Source organism: Triticum urartu, chromosome 2A, assembly GCF_056163025.1.
Source record: "Triticum urartu cultivar PI428250 chromosome 2A, HENAU_Tu73, whole genome shotgun sequence".
Classification (NCBI taxonomy): domain Eukaryota; kingdom Viridiplantae; phylum Streptophyta; class Magnoliopsida; order Poales; family Poaceae; genus Triticum; species Triticum urartu.
In genome coordinates, this window is record NC_141874.1 from 149,166,059 (window position 1) to 149,183,870 (window position 17,812).

Here is a 17,812-nt window from a genome sequence, read left to right on the forward strand (position 1 = left end):
CGCGAGGCTGTTCTTCCCTTGTACTGTTCATCATTAGCCCCCGAGGCAATCCACCACACCACACACTGGAGTAGGGTATTACACCACAACGGTGGCCCGAACCAGTATAAACCTCGTGTCCCTTGTGTTGTTCGTTGTTTCCAGCTTAGATCACGCGAGGAGATTAGACGTAGATCGGTAGGGGAGAGATCTCCACGCGCACCCCAGTGTTCGAACCTCAAGGGTCTGCCGGAACCCGAAACCCAACATTTGGCGCGCCAGGTAGGGGTGCACCGGAATCCTTCTTCCTCCGCATCACGCTCCGTCGCCTCGCCGTTCAGATGTCAAGCGACCCGGCAGCCAACGCCGACCGCTGGGCAGCATGGCCCACCCACGCCGTGGCACCAGCCCAGGGCGACCTCAACCTTGCGCCTCAGGCACCCCGCGCTCCGCAGGGCGCGAGCGATGTGGCCAGACGCCGCCTGCCCTCACACCATGGCAGGTGCGGGCTGCAGCAAGGGCCTCAGACCACGCCATGGCCACAGCGCCGTACACCCGACGGGAGCAAGCGAATTCCAGGGCCGCGCTCACGGTGGCCCGAGAGCTGCTACGGTGCCGACTGCTGGGGGCGGCCGCGACGTGTTGTTGGAGCGAGTAGCTGAGCTCCTGGACGCCGCCGCCTCAGGAACACCTCCTTTCTGCGTCCAGCTGCCACCCCAGACCCAAGGCGGGCCGCATGGTGGCATCATGCGCGCGCACGCGACTTCTAGTGGACTCCAGGGCCCGTCCAGCGCCAACACCTCCGCCGGCACCGGGCGACAAGTCACGTAAGTCCCCTCTCAGGCCAACGAAGGGGTGCACGCCACGACCTTCGGCCTCGGCGGACCGCCACGCCATCACCCCCAAGACGGCGCTCCAAGCCAGGCTGCGTGGCATGCGGGGCGCTACGGCGAGGCGCATGGGGCGGCGACCCCGGAAGCTTATGTGCCCCGCATGGTGGATCAGGAGTGCGCACTGGAGGAAGATCATGGCTCATTCCTCGGGCCAGGCTCGGGCGATGAGACGCCAGAAGTTGAGATCTTTCAGGAACCCCAGGAGAGCCTCGACAACCGCACCGGTTGCGGAAACTATCGGGTACCACTCATCCCTCAGGAGCAAACTTATGCTAACCATGGGTCGCAGGAGATACAGGTCGCCGCAGCAGGTGGCTGCCCCAATTCTGCAGCCTCATACCCCTCGGGAGGAGGGCGCAGGGGGCTGCAGGAGAGGGGCCGAGATTCAGGTTCGTCCCCGTGGCGGTCGGAGCAAGGCGTTCTCAGGAGGTAGGCCCCCTGCCGGGGAGGTGCCCCAGGGCCTGCCCCCGGCAGGGGACCCGTGGTCGTCAGGGGAACTGCTAGCGACCACGCTGCCTCATTGGCGTCGTCCTGGTTTCCGGTCGCCGTCGATGGCGGCAGAGTGAGGCGCAAGGCGGGCCCCTCGTCTGGCGATATGAAGCAAGGCCGATACCTGTGAAGAAGACCCAGTGCCTGTGAAGCACGCCGCCCGTGACACTCACACATAATAATGAGTGGGGTTGTACACGCCCCGGAGTCTCTGGACAGCCACCCTCGGGCCTCGGGGGCTCCCGCCCATGCCCAGTGGCAGCACTTAGCTCCGCGCTGGTGAGAAGACGTCGAAGACTAGACTAGGTGCCGGACGCGGCCTTTTGCTTTTGCCTTTCCTTGTTGAAAAAGTTCTTCGATTTGGATTTAAGTTGGATTTGAGCTCGATGCTTGCGTGTGTTTGGGGGAAGGGGTGTTTAGTCTCGTTCGAGCAATCTCTTGCGTTCTGGTTTCGGCTTTGCGTCCCAAGTTAGCATCGGCTGCCCCCCTCGCGAGTCGGGTCGGGCCAGGCACGTTTACAACCAGGACCGCTGTTACCGCACCCTTTCCGGAGGTTTTCATCGCGGAATCTACAAGTTAATCAGAAGACACCCGAGGTGCGGCGGCCCCCGCAGGCCCGCTCGAGACTCGTCGGGGTCGGAAGGTACACAAGTCAGCTGACCCATCACCGGGCCAGTGGCTAATTTCACACGCAATGTTATACTTACCAGGGTACTAATTGCAAACATTTACATGAGGGGCTACCCCTCCCAAAATTCTCTTACATTCTTCAGGGCCAAGCCCGAACCTTCTTCGTGCAGAATAAACAGCAGTGACATGCGGTCAGTCGGACATATCACTCACCGCGTCTTCTTGGGCATCCTCAGAGGCATCGCTCGCGTCGTTGACATTGCCGCCACCACCAGCGTTTCCGTCAACGCCAGGCTCGTCCACAACACCACCTTCATTGGCGGCCACGACCACGCCATCATCATCAGACGCAAAGGCCCTGACGAGGGCGTCCACATTATCCTCCACCCATCGCGCCAGGGCACCCCGGACGGCTATGGGCACGGGTGCGATGGTAGCGTCAAAGTCAAAGTGGGGGTCCCTGTCCAGCAGATAGCTGAAGACGCGAGAGAATGCACGCCCGAGCAAGGCTCGGATCCTCTCTTCGACAAGCCAATGCGACCTTTTGGAGCGGTTCTCCAGAAGCGTCACCACATCGGTGAAAAACTAGAGGTTGCCGACATAGTTGACCTCGTGCGGCTCCTTAGCGGCAGCCTCGCAGATGTTGCCCAAAGCTGTGTTGGCCTTTTCTCTGAGCATTTTAAGCATGGGGGCATGCTCACACTCCAGAACCCGTCGTCGACGGATCTCGTCCTCATTCCACTGCGCGATGGCCTCGGCGTCATCAACCCTCTGACGGAGAAGAAGCTGCTCGGCCCAGGAAGAGGACAGCTCCGCCTATGCTGCGCTGAGGGCGGCTGCGGAGGAGTCCGCATGCCGCATCACTTTGGCCATTTTGGCCCTGAGGGCTGCGGTCCTGCCCTCAGCCTCGGCCTTGACCCAACCTCGTCTCATATTCGCGCTCGAAGGCTGAGCGAGCTTCGCCACGCGGCGATCGACTTCTTCCTGGGCCTGGGCTTCGCGCGCGACAACGTCATCCTCCGCCGAGCCACCAGGCGCTCCCTCGTCTCCAACCGCTCAAGATCAAGGTTGCGCTCAGCGGCCTCCAGCGTCAGCGCCTCCTCGTGCTTCAGAAGCTCCGCCCGATCAACATGGGCCCCCTCCACCGACTCAAGGGCCGCCTGGCGCAGTTCCACTTGCTGCTCCGGGGAGTTGCCCCAGGCCAGGAGCTCCCATGCGCGCTCCTCCGCATCCTTGTGTCGTCGGTCTGCTTCCCGAGCCTCCTCGGCGGCCTAGGAACAGGCCTCCCGCGAAGCTGCCAGCGACGCTTCAGCCTTCACGTTTTCGAGATCACGTTGGTGGCGTGCGAGGGCGATGGCTACCTTTAGTTTGCGCCTCTCCTCAGCAAGGCGCAAACCTCCGGCCCGAGGTGCATCATGCGGATTTGATAATGGGAGAGCACCACATTGAAGAAGGCGGAAAAGGGGGGAACCAGACCCGCCCATAGAGCATCGGCGAAGAATCGGACCTCCGTGACGATCCTATCAAGGGAGGCATGGGATGCAGGCCAGACCGTGGTCCTGCCGCACTCATTGAAGATAGTTGCAAGGGCGGAGCGGACCTTGTCCAAAGCTTCTGGATTGAGTATGATCGACCGGGCGACGGCGGGGGTCGCCGCTGGAGGTGTGCGGGGCGAAGGCGCGGGCTTCTTTCCCCTTCCTTTCTTCGATGGCGCCATGGCGGTGAAGAGGAGGAAGAACTCGAGCCGGATTGGCGGCGGAGTCTGGAGCTCGAATAAGAAGGAAAGGTAGGAGGCGGGCGAGCAGCGGAAAGGAGGAACAACTGTGTGCAACTACGGGTCCGCTTAGCCGGGTGCGTAGCAAGGCGTCGTGGGGAAGCGCAGACGCCCACGTCCAATCAATTGCCACACGGCGCCCGAGGCCGCAGGCTTTTTGGGCCCGCCGCGCTTCGTGCTTGCCTCTTCACTTCCCTGCTAGGCCAAGCCCGGGCGCGCCTTGGGCCCGGGGGCTACTATCGGTGTTCTAGGAACGGGGGTCCCCAGACTTGCCTGCCTGCGGCCTGGGGCGTGGCTCAAGTGGGGTCCCAGCGCGGCCCACCTTCATCAGCTCAAGCTCAAGACCCTCGCGAGGGGCCAAGCCTCGCGAGGCGGACGATGGAAAGCTTCCTCAGAGGTAGCCTCATCAGGCAGGCTCGCGAGGAGGCGGAGAGATCAAGGCAGGGGTACCTCGCGAGGAGCCCGTGACGCAAGCCATGACGATCGAGGCCAGGCGGGCGCCAGCCTGCGCAGTGTCCTTGTTTCCCCTTTTGTGCAAAGGGGGCAAGCACAGGACAAGGCATCGGGCAAAGGTTACCATTCCGGTGCAACAAGACCAAGACCAGTAGAGCGGCAGGACGGAGGTCACCGTGGAGCCCAAGACGGCGTCATCACCGGAGCTTTTGGCAGCCAAAGACCACCTTTGGTCAGGATAACTTGTACTAGATGTTCCCTTTAAAAATGGTCAATTGTTGGTGCCCTTCCTGCTCATTATTTGGGGAGAGGCCCAGGGCCCCTATAAATAGAGGTAGCCACCACAGAAGGAAAGAGACACCCAGGGGGGATGAAAGAGAGACAGCGAGAGATCTGGTAGAACCCTAGCAGAGAGAGAGAGAGAGGCGACTGAACTCACCCAAGCAGTTCATCGCACCAGCTCAAGAACACCTCTCGCGAGGCTGTTCTTCCCTTGTACTGTTCATCATCAGCCCCCGAGGCAATCCACCACACCACACACTGGAGTAGGGTATTACACCACAACGGTGGCCCGAACCAGTATAAACCTTGTGTCCCTTGTGTTGTTCGTTGTTTCCAGCTTAGATCACGCGAGGAGATTGGACGTAGATCAGTAGGGGAGAGATCTCCGCGCGCATCCCAGTGTTCGAACCTCAAGGGTCTGCCGGAACCCGAAATCCGACAGGCGCCGCCCGGGCCGGCCATGCTGCCCAGCGGTCGGCCTTGGTCCTCGGGACGTCGGATATCGGAACCACGGAGTGTCGGTGGATCAACTAGCGGAAGAGAAGCTCCGACGCACCCCTACCTGGCACGCCAAATGTCGGATTTCGGGTTCTGGCAAAACCCTTAAGGTTCGAACACTGGGGTGCGCACAAAGATCTCTCCTCCCTCTAGCTCGCACACTCCGTATGATCTCACGTCCTAGCTCCACGAACCCAAAGAACGAGAGACACAAGATTTATACTGGTTCGGGCCACCGTTGTGGTGTAATACCCTACTCCAGTGTGGTGTGGTGGATTGCCTCTTGGGCTGAGGATGAACAGTTACAAGGGAAGAACAACCTCCTAAAGAGAGGTGTTCTTGTGCTTGGTGAACTTGTGTGGTTGCCTTGGTGGAATGGATCCAGTCCAAGATGAGATCCCTCACCACGGTGGTGGCTAGTCCTATTTATAGAGGCCCCGGTCCTCTTCCCAAATATTAGGCGGGAAGGGATCCCACAACGGCTAATTTTGAAGGGAGGCAGCTAGTACAAGCTGTCTTGACAAAAGCAGTCTTCGCCTGCCAAAAGCTCTGGTGGTGACGCCGTCTTGGGCTCCATTGTGACCTTCATCCTGCTGTCCTGCTGGTCTTGGTCTTGTTGCACCAATATGGAAACCTTTGCCTGATGCCTCGGGACTCCTCGCCCATGCTTGCCTCTTTAGCACCAAAGAGGAAACAAGGACACTGCGCATGCTGGCACCCGCCTGGCTCCATTTGTCATGGATTGCGTCACGCAAACCTCGCGAGGTGTCCCTTGCCTTGATCTCTCCGCCCCTCGCGAGCCAGCCTGGTAAGGCCGCCCCTGAGGAGGTCTTACATCGTCCGCCTCGCGAGGCTTGGCCCCTCGCGAGGGTCTTGAGTGTTTGCTGGTGAAGATGGGTCGTATAGGGCCACCGGGGGAGCCACGCCACGGGCCGTAGGCTGGAAAGTCTGGGGACCCCCGTTCCCAGAACACCGACAATCTCCTCTTAGGAAGACCTTGGCAATTCAACCGCGGTGTCATCCACAATGGGCGTACCAACCACTATAGTTTCAAGATGAAGGGGAAAAGAGTACATGCTATGACCTATGTTGCCAAGCCAAGTGATCGCAGACAAGCAAGCATCCACCCATCATGGAGAGAATAGTGTGAGAGTGAACCACCAAAACGAGAGTGAGCGCCACAAGCCAAAAAAGAGTGACTCCATGATGAGCGACAAGAAGAACTTAGTGTTTTTGCTACCAAAAGAGACATGAGAGAAGTGTGTGAGAACCCATCTAGTGTCATACACTATGTCCTAGTGTGCAAAGATGAAGTGGCAAGGACTAACACTTCTAACCATCTTCCTCTAGTGTTGTCTAATTTGTTGCAGGAGTTTGTGGATGTTTTCCCCGATGATCTACCTCCCGGCCTTCCTCCACTACGAGGCATCGAGCACCGGATCGACCTCATCGCCGGCGCACCTCTACCAAATAAGGCTCCATACCGCATCAACCCCGAAGAAACTAAGGAGATACAAAGACAAGTACAACAACTCATTGACAATGGACATGTACGTGAAAGTTTAAGTCCTTATGCCATTTCAGTCATTCTTAATCCTAAGAAAGATGGTAGTTTCTGCATGTGTTCCGATTGTTGTCTAATAAATGCTATCACCGTTCGCTATAGGCATCCCATTCCATGCCTTGATGATATGCTAGATGAGCTTAGCGGCACCACCGTTTTCTCAAAAATTGATCTTAAAAGTGGCTATTACCAAATTCGCATTCAACAAGGTGATGAGTGGAAAACCACTTTTAAAACTAAATTTGGCTTGTACAAGTGGTTAGTTATGCCTATGGGTTTATCGGAAGCACCCAATACTTTCATGCGTGTCATGCATTATGTTCTTTGCCCATACATTGGTATATTTGTTGTGGTCTACTTTGACGATATACTTGTGTTTAGCAAATCTCTAAAAGATCATGTCACTCATCTTAGGGCCATTTTGCAAACTCTTAGAAACGAGCGTCTTTATGCCAATATGGAGAAATGCACATTGGTGTTGACAAGCTTGTTTTCTTGGGTTTTGCTGTGTCTTCTAAGGCTGTTCATGTAGATGAAGCTAAAATTGATGCTATTAAAACTTGGCCCTAACCAACCAATTTGCAACAAGTGCATAGCTTCCTTGGCTTAACTGGATTCTATCATCGTTTCGTTAAGGACTTTAGCACTATTGCATCACCTTTGTATGCCTTGAGTAAGAATAATGCACATTTTGTTTGGGGACCATCCCAAGATACCACATTTCATGAGCTTAAGAATTTGCTTACACATGCTCCATTGCTTGCATTACCCAATTTTGATAAAACCTTCGAAGTACATGTGATGCTAGTGGTAATGGCATAGGTGGAGTTTTGATGCAAGAAAAATGACCCATTGCATACTTTAGCGGAAAAAATTCTGGCGCTCAACATAACTATCCCATCTATAACAAAAAAATTGTATGCTTTAGTGCGAGCATTGCATGTTTGGGAGCATTATCTCCGCCCACATGAATTTGTCATACATACCGACCATGAGACACTTAACTACCTTAAAGATCAAACAAAGTTGAACAAACGACATGCTAAATGGAGTGAATTTATTGAATCTTTTCCTTATGTGATCAAGTACATTAAGGGTAAAGAGAATGTTGTGTCGGATGCTCTTTCCCGCAAGTGCATGTTAGTTACTCAACTTGAATAGAATGTTGTCTTATTTGAGCATGTTAAAGATCTATATACACATGATCCTTCATTTGCAATTCCTTATGCCAAATGTCTTGCTAACACTTGTTGGGATAACTATTACCTCAAGAATGGCTATCTTATGCGCACTAACAAACTTTGTATACCCGAGTCTTCTCTTCATTTGTTACTTTTGCGAGAGGCTCATGGCGGAGGACTCATGGGACATTTCAGGCGTGACAAGACCTTTGCCGCACTCTGCTCCAAGTACTTTTTTCCAAAGTTGTTTCGTGACGTCGCACGCTTCACCAACTGGTGCTCTACATGCCACAAAGCTAAGTCACAAGCTAAATCTCATGGTTTACATATGCCACTTCCCGTTCCATATCAACCATGGGAAGATATTATCATGGATTTTGTGCTTGGATTACCTAGGACTCAAAATGGAAAGGATTCAGTATTTGATGTTGTTGATCGATTCTCAAAAATGGCACGTTTCATCCCATGCAATAAGATAGATGATGATTCACATGTTGCAAATATTTTTTGTAGAGAAATCTTGAGGTTACATGGAGTTCCAATGACCATTGTGTTGGACCACGACGTTAAGTTCCTAAGCTACTTTTGGAAGACCCTATGCGCCAAGCTCGACATCAAGCTACTATTCTCGACGGCCTATCACCCTCAAACCAATGGCCAAACGGAAGTCACCAACCGGGCGCTATCTACTCTCCTATGCGTGTTGATCAAGAAGAACATCAAGGAGTGGGAGGAGTGCTTACCCATCCCTGAGTACGTCTACAACCACGCAAGACGCTCTACTACCGGCAAGCCCCCCTTCGAGGTCGTCTACGGCTTCAACCCGTTATCACCCTTGGACATCCTTCCTCTACCACTTCAAGAACGAGCAAACATGGACACAAGTGCAAGAGCAAGTTATCTCAAGAAGGTGCATGAAGATACAAGGTCCATAATCGAGCGCCAAGTACACCGCCTCGCCACCAAGCTCAACATCAATAAGACCGCAATGGTGTTCCAACCGGGCGATCTAGCATGGCTACATCTCCGCAAGGACCGCTTCCCCAATGAGCGCAAGTACAAGCTACTACCATGAGCTGATGGACCCGTCAAGGTGCTAGCATGATAGAATGACAATGCCTACAAGATCGACATCCCATGCGACAAGTACAATGTAAGAGACACCTTCAACGTCAAGGACTCGACCCCATACCATGGTGATGAAGATCATGATCCGAGGACGGATCTCTCCCAAGGGGAGGGGGAGATGAGCATCCTTCCATCATCCCCATGGACCCTACATCAACACATCAAGCACCAAGTGGACCTATGACAAGAGCTCGAGCACGCGCCATTGAAACCAAGGTGAACTCACTCTTACTTGAGATAGATATGGACATGAATGGAACTTGGTTGCTACCTCACCAAAATATGCTATGTGTCATTATATATGAAGACCAACGCCACCAAGCAGCTAAGGGACACCCCAAAGGATGAGGATAAGCACCCCAAGGCCACGAGGAAGAAGAAGGAGCGAAAGAAGATGAAGACTGCACCTCCCAGGCGACCCCGTGCCCACGGGCCCCCGAGACCCCGTGCGCACGGGCCACCCAGGAGGCTTCTGTAAACAAGACGCGCCACCCCGTGCGCACGGGCCCTCACCGTTGTAGCACCCCGTGCGACGAGCGTGTACCGTGCACACGGGACCCCCGTGCGCACGGGCCTCCCAGGCTTCACCCGTGGATGCCCTTCCTTGCCTCCCAAGTCACCCCCTTCCTCCCTCTAGCTATATATTTCGGGTCTAAGACATTTGTTAGGGTTAGCAAAGTATATGTGAGACATTGATGGACTTTGCTCCTTCTACCACTCCTCTTGGAGATCAAGGCCTCTTAGGAGAGGATCCTCAAGTGGATTTCAAGACCTCCTTTTGGAGAAGACTATCATCAAGACCTCACCTCCTTAGGAGAGGGAAGAACCTTACCTTTGTGCTTGTTTCCTTGGATTAATTTGTAGTCTTGTGGATCTCAACTTTGCTATTCTATTGGATGTGTGATTGGGTCTTTGTTTGAGCGAATTTCCTCTTTGTGTTATTGTGTTCATCCTCTTTTCCCCTCCAAGTGTGAAAAAATCTTCACTTAGGGTTCCACCCTACAACATGGTGGCCCTAGTGGCATATTGGGGAGCATTGTGCCTCCACACCGCTCTAACGGAGATTAGCATCCACAAGGGTGTGAACTTGGGGATACATCGTCGTCTCCGCGTGCCTCAGTTATCTCTTACCCGAGCCCATTATTTGTGCCTTACTTTGTGGTAGCTTTAGTGCTTGATGTTATATATCTTACTATCACATAGTTGTTTATCTTACTTAGCATGAGCTGTTTGTGCACATAGTTGAGCCTAGTATATTTAGGTTTTGTTCTTGATTAAACACTAGTTTTATTCCACATTTGTTCAAGCCTAAACCATAATTATTTTAAAGTGCATATTCACCCCCACCCTCTAGGCAACATCCACGTTCGTTCACTAGCATATGCACATCTCCACCCAGCCGAATGTTGATCACGTACTTGTGGGCTCTTAAAGGAGTTGCGGCTGTGACGCTTGGAATAACCTTTCAAGAGATCCGTGAGGAGGAGACATGCTTCACCAACTCTCATTTGTGAAACATGCTACAATGGTAAGCATCTGAACATGCTTCACCAAATCTCATTTGTGAAACATGCTACAGTGGTAAGCATCTGAACATGCTTCACCAACTCTCATTCCGCAAATGATGGTGAAGCATGTGGCCTATAACTGCAGCATGTTTGCTGACTGTATGTGGTAAAAGAATTTGCACTAGTGTAGCCATGTAGCCCACCTCATTTCCCAATAGTGAGAACTAAATGGGTGTGTGTGTGTACTTGGGGTTATGTACCCTTACGGTTCTTCTCTAATACAAAGATATACAACTCTCATGTGTGTTCAAGAAGAAGAAATCTAAACATATCAATTTGTTGAACCATCAATCTTCTTTATGCTTGGTTGAAATAGTATGTCCTAAAATTTTATTTACTTGATCACTAGCCTATTATGTTGTCACACCCTATAAAATGAGTTTGATTATCATTATTTGTAAGAAAGTTTGTTGTTTGAATGAACTAAAACATGAAGGAAATTTGCAATAATCAAACTAAAATTTTGAAATCTCTAAAATGGCGAAACAAATAACCCATTGTTGAGGATGACAAAGTAGGATATATAATTTTTCTTGGCCAAAAAAGATTATAACTTTGTTTCTAAAACTCCAAACCCTTGGTTACAAAGCAATAAATTAAATTTTGAGTCTATTAGACCACCTCTCATGTCAAAGTACTACTCCATCTGATATCAAGTAATATGGATCGAAGGGAGTAATAATAAAGATGTTTAAACCTGAAATCTAAAAAGTGCTTACGCACTATTTAGGCGAATCGAGCGGCCGGCTCTTGTCCGCATATTACGCTGACTCCCTCACTTATTGAATGCATGCATGGGCATATTTTGTCTCTTAGTGCATGTGATTGATGGCATTAACTACGATCAGACTTATACTATATGTGAATGGAAAAAACAGATCAACGTGTATTTATTTCAGATTTTCAATTTTTAAAAAACCCATATCTTTTAAACCACGCATCGAAATTCAGATCTGTCTTCATCATTGGATTCCTCGTGACGAGATCTTTGAAACTAGATCCCGCATGGGCATGTTTTCGATGCCAACTTTCGTGCTATATTGTGCAACTTTAGTACTGTATTGTGCAACTTTAGTATTACATCGTGAAACTTTTTTCAAAACCAATTTTTGGATCTGCATGATTCAATTTTCATGAGGTTGCAATGTAGCAACCATGACAACTTTGATGTGCAACTAGTCTACTATCCCGACCAACTATCAAGTAGTCGTTGTGCAACCCTCCTCCCTACTCGTGGATGCGTCGTTTTTCACTATCGGTGCACCCTACTCCCACTTCCCCTGCAAGCGATTTGTGCAACTTAGTCTATTGTTCAAGCCAACTGCCTATTAGTCAATGTGCAACTCCTTCCCCTTCCTATTTGTGGACACGTATTTTCAATTGACGGGGATAACAAACAGAGTTGCACATACTCTGCTAGGTAGTTGGCCAGAGCAACATACGAAGTTGCACATCTCACAAGCAAGGACAGTTGAATGGTAAAAAATTGACATTCATGAGGGTTGTGAAAAATTACATATACATAGAGTGTGGAAGTTGCGAATCTCACTAGCAGGGGTGGTTTGGACCGTGTGCTAGCAGGGAAACTACACATCCATGGGGTATATGATAAAGTTACAAATCACTGTTAGACAGTTGGCCGTGGCAGTATCCGAAGTTGCACAACCACTAATAGAAAGTTGGCGGATGCAGTAAATAGTGAAAGCACATCCACAGGCAAGCGGAAAGTTGCACGTCAATTACTAGGCAGTTGGCCCGAGCAACGGACGAAATTGCTCATCTCACTGGAAGGGGTAGTTTGAGGGGGTGGAGGTGACATTAGTGAAAACTGCACATCCACAGGGTAGGCGGAAAGTTGCACATCCACGGTCTGCTAGTTGCATATCGACTACTAGGCAGTTGCACAAAACGAGGTACTAAATTGTACATAAAAAAATTCACCAAAACATACCCATGCGGGATCTAGTTTCGAAGAGCAGGTCGTAAGGGTTCCAACGGTGAAAGCGGATCTTAATTTCGATGTTTGGTTCTAAAGTTATGGCTTTTAAAATGAAAAGGAACTCTAAATTAATGTGTTCACACCTGGTTGCTTTTCAATCCGTAATTAAAAACATGTTGCATGCCCTTTCTATCTTTTTTACAATAGGAAAGAATCTTTTCTTTTTTGTTTGATGAGGATATAAACTTGCTAAAAGTGGCAGCTGCTGCGGAGCGCTAGCGAGCGTCCTGCCGCTCGCTAGACGCGTCCATGTTTAAATATATCTTCAGATTTCCAAAAAAAGCCAGAAATATGAGAAATATCATCTCATGCGAATTTGGTTCTATGAAAAAACTAATGAAGGCATTTAAATATATTTTCAGATTTCCAAAAATAGCCAAAAACATGAGAAATATCATCTCATGCGTATTTGGTTCTATGATAAATCTACAAAAATTACCCAAGCTATATATCTTGGTATTTCAAAAATCATCTCATGCATATTTGATTCTATGAAAAGAAGAGGTGAGGCGATTCCTGGATGTGCACCACGTTGCACTATGGTGGAAGACTGAGGAGCCTCGTCTCCGGGTCCCATTATCCTCTCTCCTACCGCGAGGAGCTCCCGCTGAACGAAGACCTCCCGACCTCACTCCCACCCCCACTCCCACCATGCCGCTAATCCAATGCTCCCCGCGCGTCCTCCTCCTCCGCCGCCAACGCTTCACGCCGCACCACCCATTCCCCGCTTCCACTTTGGCCCTCCCCGTCCGCCGCTCCACCGCCCTCCGGGCCGAGCCGGAGCCCCAGCCGCAGCCGTCCACTTCCACTGCCGAGCCGCCGGGCACCTACGACGACAGCGGGGACGGCCCCGTGGAAATCCGCGCCCCGACGCTGTTCTCCGTCGACGACAACCCCACCCCGCTGCAGGTCGCCACGAGCGTCATGCTCACCGGTGCCATCTCCGTCTTCCTCTTCCGCTCCCTCCGCCGCCGCGCTCGCCGCGCCAAGGAGCTCGTAATCCTCATTCATTTCTACCTCCCACCACCGCTCTCCAGTACAATCGCACCCTACATTCCTACGCCGTTACGCTGATACTGGTGTGGGTGATTGGTGCAGAGGGTGCGGTCCGGTGGGATGAAGAAGCCCAGGAACCTGAGCGAGGAGGCCCTGGAGGCGCTGAGGATGGTGAGCACCTCGCCGGTGGAGACTAATAAACCGCCGTCGCCCGTGCAGGCGCTGCTCGGGGGAATTGCGGCCGGGGTCATCGCGCTGTTCCTGTACAAGTTCGCTAGCACCGTCGAGGCCTCGCTCAACCGGCAGACCATCTCCGACAATTTCTCGGTCAGCTCTCCACAATTGTGCTTGTTTCTTTCTGTATTTTGTACTGTATTTCTTTGTTCAAGTTACAGTGCTCGCCGAAATTTACACGAAACGCAGTTGTTTTACAATAGCAGTAAACTGAATGCCACGTATCAGTATGAATGAATTCTCAAGGGGCCTGCATACCTTAATAAAGATTAATTCTGAACATGTAAAGAAAAATTCAAATACATTTGATTGTATGAATCATGCTTTTAAGTTTTAACCCCAAAATACATAGGCATCAACCCACGCACAACCCTACACTGAATGATGTGGTGATCAAAACACATGAAAAGCAAAAATCAAGACACATTTGCCACAAGATTGTGAGGATTACCAGGGTAACATCCTGTGGTTTTTGATTCCTGGTTAGTAGTGCTGGAAAATGAATTACAGGAAAGGGCTAATTTCTCACAAAGTGAAATGCAGGGTTTACCATATGAATTATAACTAGGTCGCACGTTGTCTGATCTGATCGAATCTGTTTTTGTTTTTCTCCAGGTTCGCCAGATAACAGTAACAATAAGGTACACACAACTTCATCCATTTTCTGCTTGTTCTGTGTATTGCGTTGTTATCCTTCAGCGAGTCTAATTAAAAGAAAAATTGACTTTCCTCTGCAGAACAATTATAAATGGGCTGTGCTACCTAGCAACATTTGTGTTTGGAATCAACGGGGTGGGATTGATACTCTATTCCCTCCAGCTTACTTTTAACTCTCTCATGGACGATGACTCTAGCAGCTCATCCGTAGAGAAAATCAGCGAGCAATCCAGCACAATGGCTTCATCTAGTAGCTCCACAAGTGACAGCGTATCGGACAGTAGTGACTTGCAGCAGATCTCGGACAAGAGTAAAAACTCATCGGAGTAGCTGAGGCCATGCAATGCAGTTGCCAAAATTCAAGAGTACATACATAATAGGACAATCCTTCTGAGGAGCCATTATTCTCATCTTAGGCTCTACTGTCGTTTTTGAGTGCAAATGCTATGCTAATGAACTTTCAGTTAGGCTAGTAGTAAAATGTGGTGAAATATTTTGGATTGAACTGCAAAAATACATTTGGTAGTACAATGAATTGCCATCGGCCCAAAATTCTCGGCAGAAACTATTGTTCTACGGTTTGAATAACGTTAATTGCATTTCCTCACTGCTGGTGTCATCTTAGATACTGTTGCTGCCCTGTAATAGGTACAAATGCTGCTTGGTTTCATGCCAATATTTTGCATGCCAATAATTGGCAAGACGACATTTGACAAACCAAAAGTTGGCAACTGTCTTAGAGATTGGCAACAAAAATTAGTAGCCAACCAATTGGTTGCCAATTTTTGAACTTGCCAATACATTGGCATCAAACCGATAACCTCAGCAATGTCTAAGGGCAAGTGCTTTTTGGTTGCATCTGCACAAACAGTTTCTTCAGAGCTATCCAAAAGAAACTGTAGTGAAAATAAGCTCTAGAGAATCTCTAGTGTATAAGGCCGTGTTTGTTTGGGCTTTTGCTTCTTCTTTTGCAGCTTTTCTACTTTGGCCAGAAAGCCATAAAAGCTTCTAATAGGTGCTGCTCCAGAAGCACCTATTTAGAAGGTTTTATGGCTTTTGGAGCCAAATATTGTTATATTGATTTATCAAAAGCCATAAAGGCTGCAAAAACACCTATTTAGGAGCTTTTATGGCTTTTTGGTCATTGGTCAAAGAAAAAAAGATGCAAAAGCATAAGTAAAAGCCCAAACAAACAGGGCCTTATTGGTTTATGTGATCTTAGCTTATTCTGAGTTCTCTGATGAAAATTCAGTGATCTTGGACTGCAGTATGCTTATTCTGAGTTCATGGTGCACAGGACTTCCAAGTCCATTTAAGAAGAGGATATGTGTCTGATGGTGAAAACCCTCGATATGGGAGATCAAGCAGACCCCTTTTGTGATTCGGCCAAGGGCTAAACCACTCCAAGAAACTACTAACTAGGAACAAGGACACAATCATATACCTATGTTCAGCGCACCCGGAGGGAGGTGTTATACTTGATGGATGATAACATCGTTTGTTTCAAACTCGAGATGAGCTCTCTAGGTTAATTTGGGCAGTGCTCGGAAGGGCTCTAGGGCTATAGCTAGCTGCCGTGAGCACCCTTCTTCTTCTTCCTCTCCTCTCTATCTACCTCTCAAGTGTGGGTGGTTGAAAGAGCGTCGGATCCCTCCTATTAGCCTTGGTCGCCCCCCCCCCCCCCCTATATAGGTGATACGCCGTATCTACTTTTTCAAACATTTTTTGCTTTTATTTTGGACTCTAATTTGCATGAAACTAACCCGGACTAACACTGTTTTCAACAGAACTACCATGATATTATTTTTGTGCAAGAATAAAAGTTCTCGGATTGGGCTGAAAATTTACGAAGATTATTTTCAGAATATATAAAAATTATTGGCAAAGAGAACTATTGGAGGGGGCACCAGAGAGCCACGAGCTCAGGGGGCGCGTCCTGTGAGCTTGTGGGTCCCACAGGCCACCGTTAACCCTAACTCCAACTCCATAAGTATCGTCTCGAGGAGAAAAAATCAGACGGAAGGAACCATCACGTTTTACAATACGGAGTCGCCGCCACCTTCTGTTCTTCATCGGGAGGGCTGATCTGGAGTCCATTCGGGGCTTCGGAGGGTAAAATTCGTCATCATCAACCCTTCTCCATCAACAATTCCATGATGCACACCATTGGGAGTGAGTATTTCCTTCGTAGGTTTGCTGGACGGTGATGGAATTGGATGAGATTTGTCACGTAATCGAGTCGATTTGTTAGGGCTTGATCCCTAGTATCCACTGTGTTCTGAGACTGATGTTGCTATGACTTTGCTATGCTTAATGCTTGTCACTAGGGTCCGACTGCCATGATTTCAGATCTGAACCCTTTATGTTTTCATGAATATATTTGAGTTCTTGATCCTATCTGCTAGTTATATGCACTTGTTATTGTTCTGATCCGTAGACCCCAAAGTGACAATAGTTGAGATACTCTCCGACGATGATTGTAATTCGAGGAGTTCATGTATCCACCATGTGTTAATGCTTTGTTCTGATTCTCTATTAAAAGAAGGCCTTAATATCCCTTAGTTTCCATATGGACCCTGTTGCCACAAGGGGGGGTAGGAATGCAAGTTATTATTGTAAGCATGTATGACTATATATGGAATACATGCCTATATCGAATTGATGAATTGGAGCTATTGTGTATCACTCTAGGTTGTGACTGTTATATGATGAATATCATCCAACGCAAATATCCATCGTTGATCCAATGCCTACGCTTTTCTCATATTGATATTTGCCAAGTTACTGTTGTTGTTGTTGTTGTTGTTGTTGTTGTTGTTGTTGTTACAATCATCACAAACTGCTCATGTTACTATTCCTGTTACTGTTGTTGTTGTTGTTGTTGTTGTTGTTGTTGTTGTTGTTGTTACAATCAATACAAATTGCTCATGTTACTATTTCTACTGCTACTGTTACTGTCAAAACTATCAAACTACTGTGCTATTGAACACTTTGCTACGGAGATATTATTTCTCAAGTATGGTTGAACTGACAACTCAACTGCGAAGGCTCATAAATATTTCTTTTGGCTCCCCTTGTGTCTAATCAACAAATTTGGGTGAAATAATACCCTCGAAGATTGTCGCGATCCGCTATATTGTGGGTTATCAAGACCTTTTTCTGGCACCATTTCCGGGAAGCATAGCTCTATCTATTGAGTTCACTTGGGATTTTTACACTATGAAAAATCTAAAAGACACTAAGACCAAGATCATACCCTCTAAGACGAGGGGAGGTAAGGAACTGTCGTCTAGATCCGCACTTGATTCATCTTCTGTTTTAAGTAGGCTCACGACCCCACCACCTACTATTCATTCTGAAATGTCGCAAGTAGTTGATGATACTACTTCTGTTATAAATGGAACTTGTGATGATGCTAGTACTTTTCTAGATGATACTGTGCCACTAGGTAAATTTCTTGATGAACAAATTGTTAAAGCAAAAGAAC

The 17,812-nt window shown here is 49.2% G+C and overlaps 1 protein-coding gene across 1 annotated transcript; it reads left to right on the plus strand.

The window, feature by feature from the left end:
• The first annotated feature begins 12,989 nt into the window (after window positions 1–12,989).
• LOC125530834 (uncharacterized) lies at window positions 12,990–14,890 on the plus strand. Its single transcript, XM_048695249.2, has 4 exons — window positions 12,990–13,434; window positions 13,537–13,761; window positions 14,284–14,309; window positions 14,406–14,890. The coding sequence occupies exons 1-4, from the start codon at window positions 13,090–13,092 to the stop codon at window positions 14,653–14,655; spliced, it is 846 nt and encodes a 281-aa protein (XP_048551206.2). The 5' UTR covers window positions 12,990–13,089; the 3' UTR covers window positions 14,656–14,890.
• Window positions 14,891–17,812: the final 2,922 nt, after the last annotated feature.